Source organism: Pristis pectinata, chromosome 19 (genome assembly GCF_009764475.1).
Source record: "Pristis pectinata isolate sPriPec2 chromosome 19, sPriPec2.1.pri, whole genome shotgun sequence".
NCBI classification, from domain to species: domain Eukaryota; kingdom Metazoa; phylum Chordata; class Chondrichthyes; order Rhinopristiformes; family Pristidae; genus Pristis; species Pristis pectinata.
In genome coordinates, this window is record NC_067423.1 from 33,755,800 (window position 1) to 33,781,729 (window position 25,930).

General features: G+C 40.5%; 1 protein-coding gene across 1 annotated transcript in view; it reads right to left on the bottom strand.

Annotated features, from left to right (window-relative positions):
* vwf (von Willebrand factor) overlaps positions 1–15,090 on the bottom strand; it is an 81,268-nt gene extending 66,178 nt beyond the window's left edge. Inside the window, exons 1-12 of the mRNA XM_052034163.1 lie at positions 15,054–15,090; positions 14,630–14,687; positions 14,168–14,341; positions 13,943–14,045; positions 11,306–11,514; positions 7,778–7,902; positions 6,053–6,266; positions 5,256–5,378; positions 5,047–5,158; positions 3,616–3,662; positions 1,034–1,170; positions 811–949 (exon numbers count right to left, since the gene is read on the bottom strand). Coding sequence (XP_051890123.1) covers positions 811–949; positions 1,034–1,170; positions 3,616–3,662; positions 5,047–5,158; positions 5,256–5,378; positions 6,053–6,266; positions 7,778–7,902; positions 11,306–11,514; positions 13,943–14,045; positions 14,168–14,341; positions 14,630–14,687 — 1,441 coding nt within the window. The 5' untranslated portion in view covers positions 15,054–15,090. The remainder of the gene's footprint in view (positions 1–810; positions 950–1,033; positions 1,171–3,615; positions 3,663–5,046; positions 5,159–5,255; positions 5,379–6,052; positions 6,267–7,777; positions 7,903–11,305; positions 11,515–13,942; positions 14,046–14,167; positions 14,342–14,629; positions 14,688–15,053) is intronic.
* Between the last annotated feature and the right edge of the window lie 10,840 nt (positions 15,091–25,930).

The window sequence follows — 25,930 nt, forward strand, 5'->3', positions numbered from 1 at the left end:
GTAGTAAATTTATTTGGAAGAAAGAGTTTAGAAATTTTGAGACAATGGGGTAATTGTTCACTCACCACCCATGCATCTCTTTCTTTGTCTCCGCTACCAGCGCACCATGGTTACAAAATGATATCAGGCTACCTTGACAGCACCTCCCAAACCTGTGACTTATAGAACCGTGAAGGAGAAGAACCTCAAGTGCATTGGAACACCACAACCTACATTTTCCCTTCCAAGTCACATACCATCCTAACTTGGATATATTGTATATCACTGGTCCTTAATTGTCACTGGGTCTAAATCCTTACCCAGTAGCACTGTGGGAGTATCTTCATCAGAAGGACTGCAGCACTTCAGCAAAGAAGCTCACACCACCATCTTCTCAATTGGGGAAGGGCAATAAAGTCTGACACCACTTCCTAAACATCATGTAAAAGAAAGACTTCTCCTGCCAGGAATTAAAATTATCTTTTACACTCCCTCCGCAGATGCTACAGCCTTACCACACAATGAAGAGTCAGGGCTGCAAGGGAGAAGGAAAGTTCCTGGGTGGTTGCGCTGGACAGGAGAGCATGAGAGGAAGAAATTCCACTTCTTATTGGGTAGCCAGATTAATGGAAGAAAAAGCAGTGTTTAGCGTAATTCAAACAACACCAGAAAGTAAATAAGGAAGTAAAGCAAAATGGAGCCTTATGTTGTATACCTTCCATTTCTTTTGACTTGTTGACAGAACTGAAAAGTAACTGAAGAGGTTCTTCATTGTACAAAACTCCAAGAATCTTATAAAGCACTGTTTTTATAGGTAATAAAAGTATAAACCTTGTATTAGTGGTGGCTGTATGTCCATGCCATTCACTGAAACTCTGCCACCGTGCTTAAGTTTAATGGTCATGTTTTCCAGCTCCTGGAACTTCAGAGTGGCTGATCTTATGCAAACAGCATCAGGATCATCTGCACACTAGGGAAAAAAGTTCAAAGCACTGAACACTGCTGAGAAATATCCTTCAACATTCAATAGAGTAAAAATGTTGATTGGCTGTACCTGCACTTTCTCAATGAAGACTGCAAATGTGTTTTCCTCACAGTCCTTTGCCAGCAAGTATTGGCACATTCCACCAAAGGTGAAATACTTATCATCAAAACTCTTGAAGTGTGATTGCCCAATGACAAAACATTCCCCTAAATGTAAGAAAGTTAAACATTACAGAGCATTATTGGCATCCCCCATAGTATGGTGTTATATTTCATTTAATATCAGGTATATTGTGTTTAAAGAATTTACCTTGTACATTCTTTCATATGCCTATTAGTGATGGAACTCTTTAACTACAACAGTTATATGTCCCTATTAAAATTAAAAGACTAGTATGCAGACATTGCAAGTTACTGCTTATTGCTGGAGAGACGGAATACAAAAGGAAAGACATTATGCTTCAGTTATTTAGGGCATTGGTAAGACCACATCTGGAGTAAAGTGCAGTACTGAATCTACCGGCCCGTGGTGCTGCTGCAAGCAAGTTCTGCATTGTACCTGTACCTCATCGTGCTTGTGCACATGACAATAAACTCAACTTGATGTGACTGCTAGTGTCTTTATTTAAGGGGAGATTTGAATGCACTGGAATTAGTTCAGAGAAAGTTTACTGGACTAATACCTGGAATAGGTGCATTGTCTTAGGGGGAAAGATTGGGTAGGCTAGCCTTATATCTGATAGAATTTAGAAGAGACTTGATTGAAACATGAGATTGTGAAGTCATGACAGGGTGGACATGGAGAAGACATTTCCTCTTGTGGGAACATTTAGAATAGGGGTCAATATCTAAATAGGGTTCACCCATTTAAGACAAGGATGGGGCCATGATTCTTTGGGACGAGTGAAAAGTTACCCTGAGTAGATGAAAATGCAGAGTTGAGGTTACACTCAGCCATGACCTGATTAGGTGGTGGAGCAGGCTTGAGGGGCGTGTGGTCTACTCCTGCTCCCAATGTACATGCCCAAATATTCACAACTGAAAGTTTCCATTAGTTCACGATTGACATCACCTAATCACTACATGGCTTTTCTCATCTTCTTGTTCAGACTTTTTAATCCAAACATCAGTCTTGCTCATTTAATAGTGATCTTGCTTCTGTGGTAGAACATTGTAACTTCCTGCACAATGTCAGGATCTGGGAATTTAATCTTGATAGGCATTCTAGTGCAGTATTGAGATAAATTGATTTCTGGATATAAAGGCAATCAAGCGACATGTTGTTAGTGCAGGAAAGTGGTGCTGAGGTAAAAGATCAGCATTGATCTTATTGAATGGTGGAGCAGACACATGAGGGCCAAATGGCCTATTCCTATTTCTATTTTTTCTGTTTTTATATTGGATGAGTCAATTAAGTCTAAAAACTGCTTGAGATCCTGTGAAAATGAGCAAGAACATCTCCCAGTGTCCAAGTTAACCTTTCTTCCTCAAGCAACCACCACATAAAACAATTAACTGGTCCTTCAGCTAATTAATTACTGTAAATAATGGCTACTGTGTTTCACCAAGTGACTGTGCTCCAAAATTATGGAGAGAGGAGAGAAAGAAAGAAACTTTTCATTATGTCAGCAGGCACAGTAGTGTAGCAGTTAGCGTAGTGCTATTACAGCGCCAGCGACCCGGGTTCAATTCTGGCCGCTGTCTGTAAGGAGTTTGTAGGTTCTCCCTGTGACTGCGTGGGTTTCCTCCGGGTGCTCTGGTTTCCTCCCACATTTCAAAGGTGTACGGGATAGCAACTTGTGGGCATGCTATGTTGGCACCAGAAGCATAGCGACACTTGTGGGCTGCCCGCAGAACACTCTACACAAAAGATACATTTCACTGTGTGTTTCAATGTACATCTGACTAATAAAGATATCTTATCTTAAAGATATTTACAGCCTATGAAGTATTTTTAATGTGTGGTGACAGTTATAATACAAGTAAACATAGCAACTAATTTGTGCACAGCAAGCTGTCAAAACAGCAATGAGATCATTGGATTTTAGTGGCACTGATTTAGGTCCTTGAGATGTGACTAAAATACAGAACTTCTTTCTTGGTGCACCCTTGGGTGAATGCCTCACTCATTCCATCAGATATTTCATTTTAAAACTATGTGTACATTTGCCACTGCATGTTGAAGGTAGATTTATGAACATCTATTTCAGCATCACCATTGTGAGGCAATCGACAGGAAGACATTTGATTTACTTTACTGCTGATTCAGGGGACCAAGTTCAACATACTTAAGCTGATGTTTACAAGCAAGGACTTTACAATTGGATGGTTGAGACACAATAGAATCACAGAAAGATTACCGCATGGAAGGAGACCATTTGATCCATCAAATCCATGCTGGCTCTATGCAACATCTATCCAGCTCGTCCCACTCTCCCACCTTCAGTCTGTAAACTTGCAAACGCTGGGTACTTGTCTAGATTCCTTTTCAAAGCCATGATTGACTCTACCTGATCTCAAGAGATCAACTGTGTCTTTCACAATTCATACTGTTAACTAAACTCTTGATTACAAGAAAGTGAATAAAACTGTCTCTCATATATTGATCTCATTCAGATTGTTACAACTTTCAAGATAAAATAAAAAGCATACCCGGACAATCCTCATGGGTACATTCCCATTTTCCATGGCTGCAAGTGCTGCAAAATAAAATTTGAAACACGAAAACTTATTGGATTGGTGAACAACTTCTCTAAGAAGTGCAAAGGTGCTGATGATATCATCCAAGTGGAATTTCCATGCAGGTTTTAGAAGAATGTTTGGGTTCAGGATAAACGAACAGTGCAAATGAAAAATGGGCATTGTGTCCCTGCATCCGTTTCCCCACCCCACCTACAAACATAATATACAAAAGGTGGGCATAAAATTAAAGAAATATTTGTACTCTACGCTTTATCGAAAAGTTATATCATAGAAGTTGTCCAACAGGGACAATGCACGGTAAATATTTTTGAGGCATTATCAGAATTGAAACTTCAAGATGCACTGTTAGTGGTTACACTGTTGTAACAAATTTATATCTGTTGAAATTTCATTTTAAAATTCTTATCTAAACAAATAGGTTTTTCCTTTAGTTCAATAATTTCTTACAATTTGCTTTTCCTATATTGGACACATTTCTCAGCATAAATGCTGGTAATTCCTCACCCAATCACAAAAATCCTAAAACTTTTGGCCAAACTCAAGGGCGCCACTCATCAAGGCTGCAGAACTCCTCTATGGAACTATCTGGCCCATTGACAACAGCCTGATGGATTCAGAGAAGGTAAATTCAAGGGAATAGAGAATGTGGGTGGCAAATACAGGTAAAGGGACTCACTTGGGGAAATCTGGGCCATTAGACCCAGGACTGGGAAATCTGATTGATTTTTGCTTCTCTATATTACTCTGTACAATTCAGTTTTAATGTTATCTTTTGTTCTGAGATGGACTACCATAGCATTTAATTCTTGATTATCATTTTCAGACTATCATTTAATTTTTGTTTACCACTCCACCTGACATAATTTCTTTGGTTCAACTATAAGCAGAATATTACAAGAAGATAATAGACATCCAAGATAGAAGTAATGTAATATGTAAATACACCATCATTATGTAGGAAGGATAAGTAAGATATGATGAAACAGAGATGTAGATATTGGTATAGGGAAGATTGATAAGGTACTATGCATTATCTTGGTACATAATCATCGATATAGAATGGATATGTAAAATATACCATTAACATTTGGGTGTATAGTCATTTATATAAGTTGAATAGGAAAGGTGTAATAAAGTACTTGGGGATTAGAGTAACTGTAGATGACAGTAGTCTAAAGCAGAGCAGGAGTACAGAAGGGCCAGAAGACACAGAATAACTGACACTGGAATTAATAAAATGTGTGATGACGTGTGGTAGGCCTCGTGCTTTTATTTACAGTGAATGGTAATGCTTGATTGGAACTTCCAACTGCTGGCTTGATGCATCCCATAACTAAACTTTCAGTGGTGGTCATTGCAGGCATTAGTTTCAGCACTAACCATTCATGGCAGCCCTGGGAGATACTTGAACCAGCCGGGTACTGTTTGCCCATGTGCATGCAGGAGCATTCTGAAGAGGCTACACAAGTGTCCCCATCCAGTACTTTCCCATCTGAAATCCAAACAGTGAGTCATAATGAATATAATACACATGTTTCAGGCTTATTATCTCATTAAACATCTGAAATGTAACAAGTGTGAACAATCACCTCCACAAGTGCAGCCATCCATGCATTGGTTGTGACACAGCTGATTGATGTTTAAACTCTTGCATGTTTGGGCGCAGGCTGGCACACACGTTTGGTATTCCATTCCAGATGGACATTTCAGTACTTGTTAAATAAAAGAGTCCTTGTATAAGACAATAAAAGTGAAAAAAAACATCTGGAAAAACTTTACCTCTGCCCATTATCTATCCCATGACGTTCTAGGAGTTGGAAAGACAATACATTGTCACGTTTTACCAGGTTTTCAATGCACCATAATGCATAAGATCCTTCAAATCACAGCTGAAGACCTCCAGTCCATTTGAATACAATATTTACTCTCATTAAGGCAGACTTTTAAATCTTTCATTTGGGAATAAACCTAAACTTTAGAAAAGTTTCTTTTTTCTTTGCTGCATGCATGTATTTACTAGAAGAAGTACAATTGCTATATAAACAATCAATTCAAATTTAAAGGATGGTTTGAAGTGACAATATCAGAATAATTTCAGTTTTCTGATCTATTTCACTATCTTTACTTTCCAACTGACTGTTTATAAAAGTATAATTGTAATCCCACCCACCAGCTTTAAAAAGAAACTAACTTGTATAATACCAAGTAAAGGCAAATAGGAATAGCAATTCAAAATATAAAATATAATTTCACAATTGATTCCATAGGACCAAGCATCTACCATTTGTTATAATAAAACAATATTTTGTTAAAACTGAGAAGTTAATAATTACATTATTCTGGGAAGAAAGTCACAAACAGAACAAATGATCTTTACTGTACTTACTGCAGTCACTTTCTGTAGACCAGTCTTTGAGGACTGCACCCTTGTGAGCACAAGACCTTGCATATTCCAGAAATGCTTGGCAGTGACAATTCTTTCCTTTACAGTGGCATGTGTCATCCTCACAACTAGCAATGAACGGCTCTGGATCCACAAGATCATTACACTCTCTGAATACTTGGCGTGTTTTGAGCATTTTGCACTTTCCAATCAAGTTCTATATTCAAATAAAAGTTTATTTCATGTAAGTGTGCTTTCTGATTCACTCTCACTCACATGTGCACTTTTGGTTTTACCTCTCTCTTTCTCTCAAGCTCTTCAGTCATTGTTACCAACTAACTAATTTAGATCTCACACAACCAAATACTATAATTAAAACTAAAATGAAACTTTATTATTGCAACTTTAATTTCATCTTTCAAAAATAAAGCTATAAATATTAGAGACAACGGTTCAGGAACAAAAACTTCAATGGAGACCAAGTTTTCAATGTTTCATCTGAGTGCAGATATTGTCTGTAGATTTGCATTTCAGGGTCAGATTGTCATCTTTGTGATATAATCCAATCCCATGTTCAGGAAAAGGTATATTTATACAGAAATTAGAACAGGTTTCCATTGTATAATAGGTATTACAACTAATAACAAAGATACTGTTAATTAAAATGTTCTGTGACACATATAGAAAGTTATGTGTAAATAGGTATTTGCCTATTGATTGTCAATGTATAATCAAACGTGACCTTTATGTCATCGTACCTGTTATGTTCCAGTTTTGTTTGTATTGAACATAAAAATAGCAATAAAAGGCATTTTGTGTCTAGAAGTCAATGTAAGCATACGAATTTAAGAACATGCAGATTAGGAGTGCAAGTAGGCTACTCAACCCCTCAAATCTGCTCCACTATCCAGCAAGATCATGACTGATCTGACAGTAACCTCAACTCTACATTCCCACCTATCCACGATAACCTTTCATCTTCTTGCTTACAAACAACCTATCTATCTCTACCTATACTCTTTGATAAAAAGTATTCTGAAGACTCATGACCTTCTGAGAGAAAAAAAAATTGTCTCTGTCTTAAATGGGGGACCACTTATGTTTAAACAGTTGCATATAAATATAAATTCTCTCCAGGAGGAAACATCCTCTGGACGTCCACCCTGTCAAGACCTCACACTGGATGTCCGTAGGGGAATGCTGCCGACTGGCACATTCCAGGCTGCAGGAGTACGTGCTGAGGGACGCACTGAAGCTGGGTGCAGCCAACGCAAGGGCTGGGTGGGGAAGGACTACAGTTTAGGGTTCTTCTACCACTGGAGAAGGAGGGGCGGGGTCAGGTGAGAAAGCCCCTTAAATATTGTAAATACGGGATTGGGGTAGCACCCCAGGGAGCCAAACGAGTGGCATTGCTGCTGGGTTTTTTATATAAAAAGGTAACATTAAAGATTGATCCGCACACAAATGTAAAGGTTTGCACTGTTTTATTGTTGTATATAGTTTGTTTTTTTTATGATGAATAAAGTTTATTTTGGAATAATAAAAAAAACCTCACTGGATGTTTTATGGTTCAACCTCTCACTTTTCTGTACTCCAGCAGATACAAGCCTGGCCTGTCCAACCTTTCCTCATAGGACAAACTGCCTATTGCAAATGGCCTCCTCTCTTGAAAATATCAATGATTCAATATTATTGCAGAAATGGTGCTTTTAATGTATTTGAACTCACCTTTTCTATTGCTTCAAAGGACATGTTGCAAGTTTTACTGGGAGGAGACACTCTGCTGCACAACTCCTCAGCACCACCCATTGCCCAAGAGTTAGCAAAATCATAGCTGCTTTCTACCTGGAAGCCTGAGAGATAAAAAACAAAGTCAAAGTAAAGTTTATTGTCATATGCACAAGTACATGTATGCACAGGTGCAATGAAAAGCCTGCATGCAGCAGCATCACAGGCACGTAGCATCGGATACACAACATTCACAAGAAAAAACATAAATTATACAAAAATTATACAAGAAAGAACACAATTAGAACAAAAAAATCACTAAGTCCACTTTGGTGCAAAGTGGTGATAGTGTTGTTATACTGTAGTGATTAGAGTGGTGCAGGTTGGTTCAAGAACCGAATGGTTGAAGGGAAGTAGCTGCTTTTGAACCTGGAGGTGTGGGACTTCAGGCTTCTATACCTCCTGCCCGGTAGCTGCGAGAAGAGGGCATGGCCTGGATGGTGGGAACTTTGATAATAGATGTTGCCCTCTTGAAACAGCACCTCCTGTAGATACTACTGATGGTGGGGAGGGATGTATCTGTGATGTATTGGGCTGAGTCCACTACTCTCTACAGCTTCTTACGTGAAACCAATCATAGAAAGAAGAATGTGCTTGCAATTCTTATGTTTGTGCATATCTTAATCATTATGTTGACGTCAAAATTTAAGAAATAAAGACCAAAAAGGTGCTATTGATAGCTAATTATACAAGGTGGTCTGTGACTTTATTAGAGACAATCTCTAATGAAGAACATATCAACTTACAAAGTAGGAGCAGGAGTAGGCCATTCAGCCCCTCGAGTCTGCTCCACCATTTAATAAGGTCAAAGCTGATCTGATTGTAACCTCAACCGTACATTCCTGTCTATCCCAGTAACCTTTCACCTCCTTGCTTATCTATCTCTGTCTTAAAAATATTCAAAACTCTCCTTCCACTGCCCTTTGAGAAAGAGAAGTCCAAAGAATCATGACTTGTTAGGAAAAAAAATTGCCTAACCTGGACTTAAATGGGCACCCCATTATTTTTAAATAGTAAGCCTCAGTTCTAGATTACCCACCCTGACCAGACCCCATGGGATTATATACATTTCAACCATTCTTTCTTTTTTTTAAACTCCTGCAGGTGCAAGGCTACTCTGTCTAACCTTTCCTCCTAAGACAACTCACCCATTCCAGTATTAGTCTAGTAAACTTCTCTAAATTCATCTAAAACATTAGTATCTTTCCTCAAATAAAGAGACTATTATGCACACAGCATTTCAGATGTGGTCTCTCTAATGCTCTATATAACTGAAGTACAATTTCCCTAATTTTGTATTCATTTGCCCAAGCTATAAATAATAACATCCTGTTAGTTTTCCTAATTATTTGTATAGTCTTTTGTAAATCATGTACTGGGATACCCAGTACCTCTGCATCTCAAAACTCTGCACTCTCTCACCACTTAGATAATAGGCTTCATTTACCTTTTTTGCTAAAATTGACAATTTCACATTTTCCCACATATTATTCTATTTTCTGGATCTTTGCACACTTACTATTTATTACTATTGCACACCTAATTATATCCCTTTCTAGCTGCTTCACGTTCTCTTCACAACTTACCTACCTATCTTTGTGTCATGCTCAAATTTAGCAACTATACCTTTGGTGTCTTCATCCAAGGCATTTATATAAATTGCATAAAAAATTAAAATACAGAAGGAAAGCAGGGAGTGTATGATTTAATGCTCATTTCCCTTCAGGTTCCAAGTTGCCAATGACTCCGGATCTCCACAGCATAAAACCTTGTTTTATTTTTAATTTACTTTTATGCAATGTGGGTGTCACTGACAATGCTGCCATGTATTGCCCGTTCCTAATTGACCCCTAACTGAGGAGGATGTTAAAATCACATCAGTGGCTAGATGTCACATATAGGACAGACCAGGTAAGTTGCTAAATCCCTTTCCTACAGTTCTTTCCCTGAAACAGACAGGTGAAGTAGATGGATTTTATTGACCACCGGTTAGTTTCACGATTAACGTTATGTCTCGCTTCTTTTTTCCAAAAAGTATAAAGTAGTTTATTTAATCATTTGTCAAATGCATTCTGCTGATAATATAGATCTCTTAACCTAGTTGTTAATTAGAAAGCTAGGACCCAGCAGATGTCCTGAGAGATCTGTACTGTTCCCCAAAGTTGTCAGAATTTCATACATTCATTGATTTATCAGCATATCATTCCTGTTACTGCACATGCAGATAATGACTCCTGGGAAAATAAAATTTAAAATGCCTTTGATCATGAAAATGGGATTAGTTGGCTTTAAGATGTGCCCCACATACCAGTATTTTCAGGGGAGAAGGATCTTCAACAGTCTGTCAATATTTGTAGGGATTTCCAGGAGTATACCAGAAGTTTGAATGAGTTCCAAGAAGCATTTGCAAGGAATCCACAGTATTGTGTGAATATGCTAAGAACATATCAGTCTGCAGAAGTCCCTTGGAGATGGCCAAAAAATCCTCAATATTTGCAAGAGGTCCTCAGGAGCATGTCAATTAATAGAAGGATTTACTGGCGGCAAGTCAATATTCAGAATAGGTTTCAGGGAATAGATGCAGTGGATCCTAGGACTCTGTTTGTTTTTGTAGATGACTTCCAGGAGCATTACAATCAACCCAAGAGTCTTCGAGGAAGATATTTGTAGTAGGGAGCTGAACCTTAACTCTAACCATAATGGGTTCACAGTGCAATGTGTTAGTAGTTAGCATGCACACCTGGGATAACAAAATGTACATGGGATAATAATATTTGCACAGAGTACCAAGAGCAGCAATACTCACTGGCAAAGCCAAGATAACAATACTTACAGGGAGCATCCAAAATAAGAATATACACAGGAAGTTCCCAGGACTTAAAGTGAATGACTAAGATCATAATTTCAACAGGGAAGGTGGAAGATCATCAACTTGGAACATTAAATCTGTTTTTCTTTCCATGGATGCTGCCTGACCTGGTGAATATTCCCAGTATAACCTGCCTTTCATAAAATGGGTGGCACAATGACGTAGCTGGTAAAGCTGCTGCACAGCTCCAGTGGCCACAGATTCAATCCTGACCTCAGGTGCAGGCTGTGTGAAATCTGCCATCCTCCAAGTGACAGTAAGGGTTTCCTCTGGGTGCTCCAGCTTCCTCCACATCCCAAAGATGTGCTGGTAGGTTAACTGCCGACTGTAAAAGCCCCAAGTGTAGGTGGGTGGTTGAATAATCAGGGTGTTGATAGGCATGTGAGAAAGTATGGGTTACAGTGAAATAAGTGGGAGAGTAGACTGATGGGAATACTCTGAGAACTGGCATAGATTGGATGGGCCAAATGGCCTTCTTATAGTTCATGAGAAAATATGCAATATGAATCATAAGAGAGTGCACACCAATATTGTTGGCTAGCTTCTGCTCACAAATGTTTGAAAAGTTCATGATTTCTCATTAGCAATCAATCCATTACCTTCTTGAGTCAAGTAATCATCTTCGGGGAAGTGATTGTAGTTGCCACAAAGTCCGCATGTCCTACTGAAATATTTTTTAGACAATGTGATGGCTACATTTCCGTTGGTATCGATCCTGGCTGTGAATCCATGTTCATTGCTTGACATGATATAGTAGCTTGCTTCTGTCCCAATGAATACACCGTAGGATGTAAACGGCAGCTGGACCCTAGCAAAACAAAAACAGACAAGGGTACAAACTGGGTGAGCATTGTAGTCATGTTTTAAATGGTCTGAGGATTCACTTATACTCCTGTAATGCTGTACATTTAGTATCTACTGAAAAGGAGAAACTTCAAATTAACCCACACGAGTGCAGATAGTTTTGAAGCTAATGGAGACTGATAGTGGGTGTAAAATTAGCAGACCATCTAACCTTGTGAACTCTCCATCCTCTAGGTCAGGTTAAAATTCTTCCCAATGTGTGTCAGCGTAACATTACCAGTGCTCAGATATATCAGCACAAAGGAGATCCTGTTTTGTTTAAGTCTCTTATTCAGCTAATTGCAATTTTAATGCCCCTGGTATAAAATTGAAATTTAGGGCATGGTTACAACCAGGCTTGCATCCTGATAGAACTTGATTTACATTGCTTGGTCACTGCCTGGCTGCAATCTGTGCTGCCTTGTTTAGTTCAGATTTACATATCCCTGCATACATAAATGGAGAGTTGTTTTTGAAAAAGTCAGAAATGCAAATATTTAGGCAACTGAGGACGGAATATACCCCCTCTGTTCTTAGTTGCACTCAGAGAGGTTTATCAGGTGGCAAAGGCTCCAAACTTACAGTGGTCTGAGTAGTGAGCATCTCACTGGATTCCCAAAATCATAGAAACTTGAATCACATGTTCATAATACAGAGTGGAGCAGGAAGGCATTAGACCTCAGGAGGACTTTCATGCTACTGTAGGCAATTTGAGTGTTGACTCTGGCAACACTTTATTGGAGGTATTAGAACATAACAAGTCAAAGCAGGAATAAAATCATGACTGGCCCAGTATTTTCTGCAACTGTAAATTTACAATTTTAAAATCTGTAAAGTGAAGAGCGATTGGCTATCCTATCAGTCACTGAATTTTTTTTTAATTTCAAAAATAAATTTTATTCATAATAAAAAATATATATAAAGGAAGAAAACAGTGCAAAATACAAAAGCTTAACATTCATGATTGTTATATTCAGTAGTGTAAAACTTAAAGAGAAAAAAAACACACAAACATGGCACCATTGCCACTCACATGGTTCCCGGAGGTGATACCCCTTTCAGGGGCTTCCCCACCCAACTCAGCCCCTCCATGTGCAGTAGCAGAAGGACCCTAGACTGTGGTCCTTCCCCACAGATCCTTAGCATTGGCTGCCCCGAACTTCAGTACGTCCCTCAGCACATACTCCTGCAGCCTGGACTGTGCCAGTCCACAGCATTCCCTTACAGACATCTCGCTGTGCTGGAAGACCAACAAGTTTCGGGCAGACCAAAGGGTGTCCTTCACTGAGTTGATGACCTTCCAGCAGCATGATGTCTGTCTGGGTGTGTCCCTCCGGGAACAGCCTGTGGATCAGAGAGTCCTCGGTTACATAGCTGCTGAGGATGAACTGGGACACAGACCCTTGCTGCCATCTCCACACCCTCTGAGCAAATCTACAGTCTGCAAAGAGGAGCGTGACCGTTTCCTCCCCCCCCCCCCCACCCCCTGCAGCCTTCCCAAGGGCAGCGTACATTGGGGGTGATGTGTCGTCTGTAGAGGAAGGCTCTGACTGTGAGGGCATCTCTCATCGCCAGCCAAGCGAGGTCTTGGTGCTTGTTGGACAGATCTGGTGATTCTGCCATATGGATTGGACTGTTTGCTCAGGGGACAAACCCACAGAATCCAGTGTCCCTATCCTGCAGTGTCTGCTGTACATTCTGCACTGACCACTGTTTGATAGACTTGTGGTCAAAGGTGTTTACTTGGAAGAACCTTTCCACAAAGGACAGGTAGTGTGCCAACGTCCAGCTGACTGGAGCATTGCACGGTAAAGGGGCCAGGCCTATTGTCTGCAACAGGTAGAACCTCAGCACATAATGACACTTGGTGCCCACGTACTTGGGGTCCACACACCGACTGGTACAGCCACACATGAAGGTGGTCATCAGGTAGAGGGGACTTTTGCCCCATTGCCCCATTCTCAGGGGATGTGCAGCATGACCCGTCGGACTTGCTCCATCTTGGACCCCTAGATAAACTGGTAGATGTCCCGGTTGATTACCGAGGCAGAGGAGCAAGGAACAGGCTACACCTGTGCCAAATATAGCAGCCCTCAGAGCACATCGCACCTGATGACCAAGTTCTTCCCAGTTATTGACAGAGAATGCCATTTTCATAAACCCAGTTTTTGTTTGGCCTTCCCAATCCGCTCCAGCCAATTCAGCCCCTCCAAACCAGATCCCCAGCGAAGGTTTTGACTTCTGTCCCTCCTTTTTTTTATTCCAAAATAAACTTTATTCATCATAAGAAAAACTATATACATTCGTGTACGGATTAATCACTACTTCGGTGCCTCTACTGCCTGGCACCAGTACACCCAGGAACGGTGTTTAGTATCAGTGAGATGTTTTACCTTTTCTTCCCTACTGACAATTCTCCTTTCAAAGTGATGGTGACTTCAAAGTATTCACCCAGATACAGAGAAATGCTTTTCCGTTTTCCGGCCTGGTAGTTACCTGTAAAACACGGGACACTGTCATCAGTCATTGCCCGGAAAGCAGCGGTCTGGAAGTCAATCTCATGCAAGTTAAACACATTTTAATCCAAAGATTGCAAGTGAACAGGATGAAGAAGATACCTAAAAGCGAGAAGGAGTTTTTGACGCAGTCACCAGCTAGCTTGTAACTGCAGTGCCCTGGAAACTCGTAAAAGTTCCCATCGAAGGTTTGGATCCGGTCTTGTCCGAAGAGGCTGCACCGGGCATCCTTGCTCGGCTTGTTCTGGACCTCGGCGAGCGAGGACTTCCATTGTCCTGTTCAACAAGCACAAGAAACTCCATGTCATTCACTGCCACCCTTTCTCCCTGCACCGTTACCCCAATTCATCCCTTCGCTCTCATTCCCACTCCCGATAGTTGAAAGGTGAGTCGTCTATTGCAAGTTAAACAGTTTTTGGCCCAAATGGGACCCGAGATATTGGAGTAAAACGGAATCAGTTTGTCCAGCACCCAAAATTTCCATGTGAAAACAAATATATTTCGGCGACTCACGGCTTAACACGCACTACTTTTCAGTGTTAGAAGATGAACTGCCCGCAATACCTTGAGAGTGGTGCACCAACGCGGAGACCAGAAGCAGTGACAGGTAACAGCTCACCATCTGTGTGAAGACGAGAGAAAGACAATTAGCAAAGCACCAACCAACATCGTTGAACATTTTCCCATATATTTTATTCTCAAGTAATTTAATTCCCATTCCCTTCTCAAAGCTCCTTCCAAAAACAATTAGTCACAACAAATAGTCTTGTTCACTGGAGGTATAAGACACTGCAGATCCTGTCCGTTGCTGAAGTAGTCTTATTCATTTCTCTTTTGACTCTCCGGTCTGTGTTTTGAAACAGTTTTGAATATTCCCCCATTAAAGTGCCCTTTCTGCCCTGTAGAGAGGCTAAGGGGCAAACAGCAGTTTACCTCAGTTCCTACTGGGAACAATTTTTGAGAGACGAAGGTTAACAATGAAACTGACTTCAATGCAATGTCATATCGGCAGTTCTGAACTTCAGTGGGAACCACTTCCAAGAACTGCGAAGTGTCTTCTTGGGAAAACAGCACAATTTATAGAGGACAGGAACTGTGGAATAATCAACAATGAAGATGTGGGGAGGGAGACTTTGCACGTTATATCCGTTAGCTGAATTATGGTATCAGATGCAATAGAAACTGCACAGAGTTAATTGCCCAAAAGGAAACAATGGAAGGAAACTAGATAAAACATGCTGACGGACTTACCAGAACTGAAAGCATCAGACAGCTCCTAAAACAGTTTTTTGTTTCCCGCCTGTGATCTCTGTTATGAGACTGGGAGATGTTTCTCACTTCAGATAACGTGTTTGCCAGTAACTTTCTTTAATTGATAAAGACTTGAATTAACCTATGCTTGTGAACTAATTTTGTAGCAATCCTACAGAGATTATGACTTTTATTGCAATGGGACAATACTTGTAGAGTCATTATGGCACCAAAAAGCAGTAAGTATGAAAAAATGTTAATTTTCGGAACTGACATACTTTAAATTTTGCAAATTTTATAATGAATAATGTGTGCTCTGAAATAACTTCAAACAGAGGGAAAGGCTTTCCCAAAGGGCAAGCTTGAACCAGATCGGTATTAATTAATTAATTTCCAGAGAGAGTAAAGGGATCCAGGCTGCAGGAGAGTTCACTTTGAAGCCCAGAGAGGGGAAGACTTTGGAATGGAAGCTGAAGCTTCAGCCTAAAGAAATAGTGAGGAAGTATTATGGAAGAATTATGGGGCTACAAAGTAGTGAAAAACAAAATATTGTTGTAGAGTGATGTCAATAATTAAAAGACAAAATTAGAAAGAAAAATAAGGAACAACACTCATGGTATAACTGATTTCAGATTAAGCATCATGTACATGGACATAAGAAGCATTCCAAATGACCCTGAAGATTTGAGGAATTAATAACTATGGAGGGATCAGCCATTTAGTAAAGAGAAAGGTGATGAATTTTTGAAATTCTTGTCCCCACTGGGCTATGGAGGCTCAGTCAAAGAGAAATTGAGATATTTCTGGATATTAAATTGATAAATAGGTTTATTATTGTCACATGCACTGAGGTACAGTGAAAAACTTTGTTTTGCTTGTCATCCATACAGATCATTTCATTACAACAGGTAGTCATTACATGAGGTAGTACAAGAGAAAAGCAATAACAGAATGCAGAATAAAGTGTAACAGTTATAGAGAAAATGCAGTGCAGGCAGACAATAAGATGCAAGGCCAAGATAAGAGGAATCCACAGATATGGGCATAGGGCAGAAACAAGGGTATCAAAGTAGAAGATCAACCATGATCTTGTTGAGTGGCAGAGCCAGCTTGATGGGCTGAATGGCCTACTTCTGCTCCTGTTTCTTGTGTTCTTATGCAGTAAAACTTTAGGTTTGAATAGCACCTAATATTTAAAGTTGTGACATTTGCAGGAAGAAAAGGGAAGGATAAAGGTAATGAAACAGAGGCATTGATAAAATATCCCATTTCTGCACGGAAAAAAGGAGACTCTTGGGCACTAAAATGGTGATAAGTTCTTATGAGGCAAGAAACAGCGTAACATTTGTGGATGTAACAGTTCACTGAGTGATGGAGCTGAGGTGGAGGAGGATATTTGTTCGTTGTTGAGGAAGCTATGCTAAGAGGAAAAAGGCAATAATACTGAATGAAATTATCATTCATTACAGATGGAATAAAAAGCTCATGGCCAAACTCAGGATATTTCTTTAAAATGCTTCCTAAAATCAGTCTGCTTCCAGAGCAACCAAAACCAATTTATTTCTGGAAGAAAACTAAGCAGAAGCTAAACAATACGAGAAAAGGTGAATAAATGGGAAACAGCCCACTCAATGTAGTTGTGGACAAGGCAAGAATAGAAGAGGAAAAGAATCAGAATCAGGTTTTATTATCACTGACTTGCATGTCGTGAAATCTGTTGTTTTGCAGCAGCAGCACAGTGCTCAGGAATGAGCCCAGGATCAGGCTGATGGACGGAATAAAGGAAAAGGACTATGAAATGACAAAGGATCTTGTTTAGGTCGATGGAGAGGATAAATCAAGGAGCTCTGTTTAAAGAAATTTGTATTTCATATATATTTTTTTAAAAATGACAATATATAAATGAGCTATAAATGGATAGTCAGAAATGTTTGATAAATTATCAAGAGGCTTGATGAAAAAATTCAAACACATTTGTGTCAGTCACTTTCTTACAGGTCCGTATCAGTTGTTTCCAATGTTTAATGAAACATTCTTATTTTGTACAGAGGAATGCACAAAATAAAATGTAACGTCAGAAAGATTAAATAAATATGTACTCCTGACAAAATGCTTCATGAATTATGGACAGTCATTAACTTAGATCTGGATGTCAAAGTTCTTCTTCTTCTTGAGCAGCCCTGGGGGTTCAAGAAGAACACAGTTCTGTGACTTCTGAGGTGGATAGTGAGTCTTACATAAGATCCCCAGACTCTGCCACAGTTTGATGGGGTTTGTGGGTGAATTTGGTCAGCACATGCTCCTTTAAAGTGACTCAGAATACTCCTTGCCTTCCCTGATGCTTATCTACCATTTGGAGCAGTCCCAGGCCAGGGAGTCAGATTTTTTTTTCCCCAGGAGGTTGGAAGGATGTCCTTGAAAGTGCTTACTCTGTCTCCCTAGAAGTCACTTGATGGAGCTTGGAGCAGAGTGGTGTCAAAATAAGTGTGTGGCTGCTGGCATTTGCTGTTATGCAGAAATGGCCCAGCCAACTTTAGGCAGGGAGCTGATGCATGGTTAAATGCCCAGTTTAAGTTGTGCTGCTCTGTCATTATCTGGCAATGAATGCCATGAAGTGGGGCCAAATTCATCACCAAACTGCCAGCAGCCAGCTGTGTGAGTCTCACCACATCTCAGACTTCTGCACCAGCCTGGCCAAACAAGAAGTCTTGAGGAACTGGAGGTTAGGTGCCAATAAATTTGACCTCTACCTCTACACTGAGATTCACTGTTCAGCACACTTATGTCAGGGCTGCCTGTTTGTAGAACTGCAATCTCATCCACTTGAATGGGGTCACCAACCCCGTGAATGAAGAAAAATGCCATCAGGTTTGTGAATTATTTTACCTTTGTGTAATGTCTTTACATAGTTGTCAGCATTTTAAGATACTTTCCATTACAAATTTTTTAATTATTTAAGGCTCAATATTTTTTGAAATGAGTCTGAATGTGAGACAGTGCAAAGCTGCTGTTTAAAACCTGCTCTGCCTCTTGGGTAGAGATGAAGAACCCACCTGGCCTTCTACCTCTGGAGGAGGTGAGTCCAAGTGGGTGGTCACCAGGTGCAGTGAGTCCAGGTGACAGACCAGGATACAAGCACTTGGCACATTTTGAGGACACATACTGTTGTATAAATGCCAATTTTGTCTTCTTTACTACAGCCAAGGTTGCTATTCATTAACATTGCAAGTGAATCAGAAGTATTTTGGACTACTAACAGAGAGAAAGAAGGAGCAAATTGGCTATGCAAATAGGCACATCTTGTGCAACGGTCACAGACTGCTAGGGAGGTCAGGAAATTAAGGTCTGCTATAATTGCACTATCTGTAAGTGTTGAACTGCAGTAGGACTGCCTGATTGCAGAATCATTCATCTGGCAATCCTTGTCATTTGCAAGATCAATATTGTAATTAATTTTCCTGAGTAACAATACTTTATTTGTATTTCTACTAGCTTCTAAGATACATAGGGTCATGGAATCACACAACACAGAAAGAGGCTCTTTGGCCCATCTTGGCTATGCTGACCAACACCCATCTATATTAATCCCATTTAACGGTGCTTATTCTGCAGACTTCTCTGTTTTAGCAATTCAAGTGCTCAGAGCCTTTGATGTAGTTCAGAGCCTTTGGTGTAGTTCTGATGAAGGGTCTTCTTACCTGAAATATTAACTCTGCTTCTCATCACACAGATGTCACCTAGCCTGCTGAGTATTTCCAGCAGTTTCTGTTTCTGTTTTTAGATTTCCAGCATCTGCAGTTTTTTGATTCACATTTATACAATGCCTTTCATGATCTCTGGACATGTCAAAATTATTCAGAACCAAGTAAATAATTTTGAAGTGTAGTCACAGTTGTAACATGGGCAGTGCAGCAGCCAACCTGCATGCCACAATGTCCTGCCAAGAGCAAGTTAATAACTGAGCAAATAAATGGTTTCTTACAATGACCTTGTTTGAAGGACAACCATTGACCATGACAATACGAGAGGTTTGCATTAAAAATCAATCAATTACTTAGTGGTGCCAACTGTGCTTTGCTTGACCTTTCGCTCTTGCCTTTCTCTGGGGTCAATACTTTTTCTATGACACGGAAGGTTTGGCACTTCTGGTTTCCATGAGCAGCTTATGTGCCGGTTTAACTCACTAAAGCATGTAAACCATCAGACATATTGGCCAAGAGACAGTGGTGAACTGCCAGCATTTTTGTGCAGAACTGCCAACAAATTCCTGCAATTGTGCGAACTGGTTCCGGATATTTGTGCAGGTCTGACCAAATGCAGATGACCCAAACCTCATAATGGCTGTTTATCAGTGTTTCAGTGACTGGACACCGGCACTGGGGCTCTTCATTATTTGGAGCAGGGCAAAGTCGCTGAGGTTCCCCAGCACTGTTGGAAATCGGTTAGACATCCTACTCTGAGTTAGACCTGGAACTAAGAGTTCTCCTTCATTGATTCCAATGGAGAGAACAAGCTGTGAAGGATTATGGTAAATGTTTATAGATTGCTCTAATTGTTTGAGTTTCTTTGAATTTAGTACTTTAAGCATTTTAAATGTTTTAATTTTGGACAGGTTTTCCAATAACTTCTCACAATTTTGAATAGATTGATTCATTTTTAGTGGGTTTTCCATGTTTTCAAAAGCTTCTGAATATCAAAAGCTTTTGAAATTTATGACAGCTTTGACTGCTAGTTAAGCCAGGAGTTGTGATTAGCAGTCTGTCTAATTATTTTCAGATGATTTGTGGGTGAGATTTGTTCTGTCATCTCCCATCACTACATGCAGAGGACTCAGCTGCCACACAGGATCTGGTCTTTCACAATCTGGGGGTCATTCTTTGCAAAGCCTGCTGTTCGATGTGAAGAAGGCAAGCTTGTGCTTGGGCAGGAGGATCAGTGACAGGTTCCGCCAGCTCACTTCGGAATGCAAAATGTGGGCTTTTAATATATATCTGAGGAAAGAGTGCTGCCTAAAAATACCAGTACCCACTGGAGGCCCTGGTTGTATTACTGGTCCTGTGGTCAGAGAGGAGGGTCATAGAAGATGTGAGTATGAGTGGGTGCTGAGGGGGTTGCTCACCTATGTACATCGGAGGGTTGAGAAAGCCAGTCAAAGGCAATGAGAGGAGATAGGCCAGCTTTGTTGCTGAAGGGAGAGAGGTCACATCTGGGTGGTGGAAGTCTTTGAAAGGGGAGCATAAAACTGAGGAAAGGTGCAGAACAGGGAGTTGGAGATGGGTGGGAGATCGAGACTGTTTTAAGTAGCATTCTCACATCCCACTTCAGCATTAAGAATTAATACTACATTCACCTGGAGCAGCTCCTGGATCAAGGTGATTCAAGTTTGCCCTCCAATGCTCAGAAAGGAAGATTGCAGAGTGAATGACATCATCATTCATGTCCATGACATTTAAATGACATTGGGACACCTGACTGAAAGTACTTGGTTGAATATCATAACCATGATTTGACCCAGTCATGCAATGAAGAACTAATCAATGATATACAATCAGATTTCTAGCCAATAAGGTGCTATTAAAGGCTTTGAACCCCTGCCAACATCCCCCAGAACTCCAGCAATTCCACCCTCAAAGAAGGGTGTGCTATATAAACAGGAACACAGTTAAGCTCACACACTGCTGCTCCCCCTTCCCTTTTGTTAGCCACAATAATATGGTTCAACTGCTTCCATTGTGAAGAATTTCCAAATGTAATTGGCAGCATGCCTTCAATTTTAAGCTGGGTAGCTTGTCCCTAGCCAGCAGCAGTCCAAATGAAGTGAGGTCAGACAGTGTTATTCTTAACAATTGCAACTTAAAGCAGATTAAACGCCAGTTCAACAGACTATCTTTTGCTTGGCTTCATGTGCCAGATCTCTTGGGATAATGGTAAAGGGGTATAAAGACTGAACAATGTGTAATTTTATGTTGATACAGAGGATGCTGGAAATAAGTAGATAAATATTTGAATAACTCTTCCCAGAGACTGAAAACTACAAGAAAACAGAGTAAAATATGAAGGTTAAGTATCCATTAACCTACACTATGGATAATTTACAATAGCTAATTAACTAGGAGGAAACCAGAGCACCCATGGAAACCCATGTGGTCACAGGAAGAATATGTCAACTCCACACAGACAGCACTAGAGATCAGGATCGAACCACAGTCACTGGAGCTGAGGCAGTGGTACTACCCACTGATCAACGGTGCTGCCCTCTATCCTCCTTTAAGAAACTCAGAACCTCAAGCCCACCCCTTTGATGAAGAATGGGCTCACCTGCCCTCAGGCCTTCTTGATGTCACTCCTGTGAACCGTCTTGAGACATTGTCATGTTAAAGAAAATACATAAGTACATGTTTATTGTTGTTGTTTGTTGTTATTATTGTAGGTCCAATGGCAGGGTGCATGATGGTGCAGCTAGAGAGGGGCTGCTTCACGGTTCTGGTGACCTGGGTTCAATCCTAACATTGGCTGCTGTCTGTGTTGAGTTTATATGTTCTCCTTGTCACTGTGTGAGTTTCCTCCAGGTATTCCAGTTTCTTCCCACATACTCCCACAGACATGCTGGTAGGTTAATTGGCTATTATAAATTACCTCTTGGTTTAGGAGAATCAATGGGAGTTGTATGAGAAAAATATATTGCAGGGGTACAGGGAAATGAGGAGAAGGGTAATGAAACTGATGGGATTGCTCTGCCATGGACCCAATGGGCCGAATGGCTCCGTCTGGAGGATAGTAATTAATTATTCTGCACAGAAGCATACCATTCAACTGGGATGTTGTAAACATGGTTGCAATGCCCTGCACAGATAGAATGTAATTAAACAATTTAGCAAGAGAAACTGGACACCCTACTTTATTTTCTAGCTGTCACCATGGCTTCAGGCAGATGTTACTCATCAGCAATCCCGCAAACTGTTCTTGGCGAGAAATGGGGATCTCCAACCGAACAAAAGTAAAATCCTGCAGATGGTGGAAATCTGATATGAAAACACAAAATGCTGAAACACACAGCAGGGCAGGTTGCAAGGACAGAGATATTAATTATCAATGGTTTTTAAAATGGCATGATAGAAAGTTTGAAATAATTATATTTGTTGTTGTGTAGGGAAGATAGTTGCCTTAGGGAAATAGCAAGGCTTGAGAAATCTTGATTTCTGCAAGGGCTTACACCTGGTTACTTATGGCTGACTTTGAAGAGATGCTGAAAGAAAAGGCAGTCATTGATAACATTGTTTTTTTATATATCTGGGACAGACGTAGAGGAAGATGAGACCCATTCAAAAGAGAACGTACATGAAGGGAGGGTTTTCTAGTGTCATGAATCCAGCTCAGTGCCTTTGTCAGCAATATGTTCAATGACAAAGGAAGTGGTGGACTTGGAGTTTCAGGCTCTGCAGGGTTCTTCGATATGGATGGTGTTGGTCAAGGACCAAGTGTTCTATAACCACTGTCTTGAACAAAGGGCTAACAAGTGTGATATGGTGGTCAGTGCCCCCCATAATTGTATTGTGATCAAAGAGAGGATTTTAAAGAACAGGAGGCGCATCTGATTTTGGAGAGGGGTTGCTTCAAGTTGAAATTGGAAAGATGTGCAGAAGGGCAGAGAATTCAAGAGAAGAATTCCTGAACGCAGAACCATGATGGAATGAGGGAGGCTGCAGAAGAGATGGGGGAGGACATGTGATACTGTTGAGTCAAAGAAATTAAAGGTGAAACTAGGGATGTAAATAGGTATGTGGATTGATAAGGATTTGGGTTGTGTGGTGGGGGAGAACTGGGTGAATGGGGACGTTGGTGCTGATGACTGGTGATAAGATTTTATGGGATAAGGATAAGATATAAGATATCTTTATTAGTCACATGTACATTGAAACACAAAGTGAAATGCATCTTTTGTGTAGAGTGTTCTAGGGGGGCAGCCTGCAAGTGTCGCCACGCTTCTGGCACCAACATAGCATGCCCACAGCTTCCTAACCTGTACGGCTTTGGAATTTGGAATGTTACCATTTAATTCCGTTGGACTGGTTATGTCAGTCACTTTCTTGCAGGTCCCTGTCAGTTGTTTCCAATGTTTAATAAAACATTCTTATCTTGTACAGAGGAAAATAAAATGCAATATCAGAAAGATTAAATAAATACGTACTCCTAACAAAATGCTTTACGAATTATGAACAGTCATTAATTTAGATCTGGATGTCAAAGTTCTTCTTCTTGAGCAGCCCCTGGGGTTCAAGAAGAACACAGTTCTGTGACTTATGAGGTGGATAATGAGTCTTAGCTGAGATCCCCAGACTCTGCCACAGCTTGATGGGGTTTGTAGGTGTGTTGCTTGGATTAGCCCTCCGCCCCTTCACGTCCTTTGCACAGTTCACAGTGGGTTCTCAACCTCCTTCAAGTGCTGTTTGCTGCCAGTGCTACTGTTTGATTCCAAAGCTGTTGCTTCAGTCCAGCCCTGAATTCCAAGTCGCAGATGGGAAATCACAATTTATTGCCAGAATTCCCAGCAGGTAAGTTCAAGACAGGACAAGGCATCAAATGCAGATAGAAACAGCAGTAAAAACAAAATACGTGATATTCTGACCATCAGAAAATAACTCTTAACTCTGCCCTAAGGGAAAAAATATATTCTGACTTGTGTACACTATGCCCACCCATGCCACTATTCTAATGGATAGTTAAGTCCCACACCAAGGCCTTCCCAGTTTTGGCAATGCAGTGACAGATCTCCTCAAGTTCAAGAAAATAAGTAAAAGTGTTTCAGATTAAAGTGATCTGTCAACACCAAGGGAGTGAGAAATAGAAAGCAGAGAGTGTTAGATTGGAATAGACGTACAGAGACTGTTGCATTTTAACCCACAGAGGCAACACCAAAATGCTTCAGAAATGCTGAGAATTGTAAATAAAATGCTGCAAGCAGTGGATCAGGTAACACCTGTGGAGAGAGAAACAAGCTAAAGGAGGAATATTACCACCCTCCTGCAACCTTTCACTCTGTGGTAGGATGTTAAAATGTAAAAAAGAAATCCTGCACAATGTTAGATTGCAGGAGAATTACAGAAAGTGTTTTGAAACATAGAAACACAGCAGATGCTGAAAGTCAGGTTAAAGACTTGCTGCATGCTGGACCACCCTACCCTGCAATCTCGCTCCTCCATCGTCCCCCAACCCTACGCCCACTTTGTGATCTCTGCTTCCAGATGCAGGAAACTCAGTTGTTCCTGGAATGTGGCCTCTTCTGAAGCATTCTCTGTACAATTCACCTCCCCAACTTCCCAATGGCAAGCCAAGCTTGTCAATCAAGCTGGACTATAGACAGGGAAGCTATTAAAGAGCTTCCAAAGCTATAACATGTTGTTAGAATTCCAATGTATTTGGTGACCAGAGTTCCCCACTCCCTGCTTGAAGAACCATAACTGCGACCAAGACCTCAGCACAGATTTAACAGCAAATAACGAGGCATGGCTCAATAGAAAAGTGGGAATTGGAGCATGTGGGAAGAAGTAACAGAAGGACTGGGCTGTGATAGGGCATGGGCCTCCAGAGATTAAACGAGAAAAGCGATGACAGTACACAGCAAGAGGGAATAGCCAAGGGGGAGGTAAAGAGAAACAAAACATAATGAGGGATGTAAGTGGTAACAATGGAATCATTATCAGCTACTTCTGTTAAGAAAATTGAAATGTTTGTTATAGTCATTTCCCTATCTCTTTGCTAGCGTATCAATTGCTAAATCTCCAACTTTCTCCAGTCATAGAGAAGAGTCATTGACTCTGTTTCTCTTCCCACAGGTGTGCTGCTTGACCAACTGATTACTTCTAATATTTCCTGTCTTTATTTTGTTTGGGCAATGCTCTGATCTATGGTCTGTGGCTCTGATCTCGGCACAGATCAATTGTTTTGGGCAGAATAATAAGTGATTTCAAACTATTGTTCATTTATTGAAGCACTCTGAGAGATTTAAGGATGTGGAAAAATTCTACGTAATTATCAGAGTTCTTATTTGATGATATTGACCTGATCTCCCCTTTTATCTCTATTGGGACACTGGCAGACCACTTTTGAATAAACATTTTAATTGGTTGCATCATTTCTCCTGTGAACCTGTCAATGCACCACAGGAGAAAACTCTTGGAAAGTCCAGGGAAAAATTCCTTTTCCCTTCATGTCACTTGATGATACATGTTCATTTGATGGAGTGGCGATAGGGTTACCACTTTCACCAAGCAGTATAAAACCATGAGGGGCATAAATAGGGTAAATGTGCATAGTCTTTTTCCCAGCGTGAAGAATCAAGAACCAGAGGACATAGGTTTAGGGTGAGAGAGGAAAGATTTAATAGGAACCTGAGGGGCAAATTTTCCACCCAGAGGGTCATAAGTATATGGAATGAGCTGCCAGAGAAAGTGGTTGAAGCAGGTACATGAACAACATTTAAAAAGGCACTTGGACAGGTACCTGGATAGGAAAGATTTAGAGGGATATGGGCCAAATGTGGGCAAATGGGACTAGCTTAGATGGGAATCTTGATTGGCGTGGACCAGTTGGGCTGAAGGGCCTGTTTCATGCTGT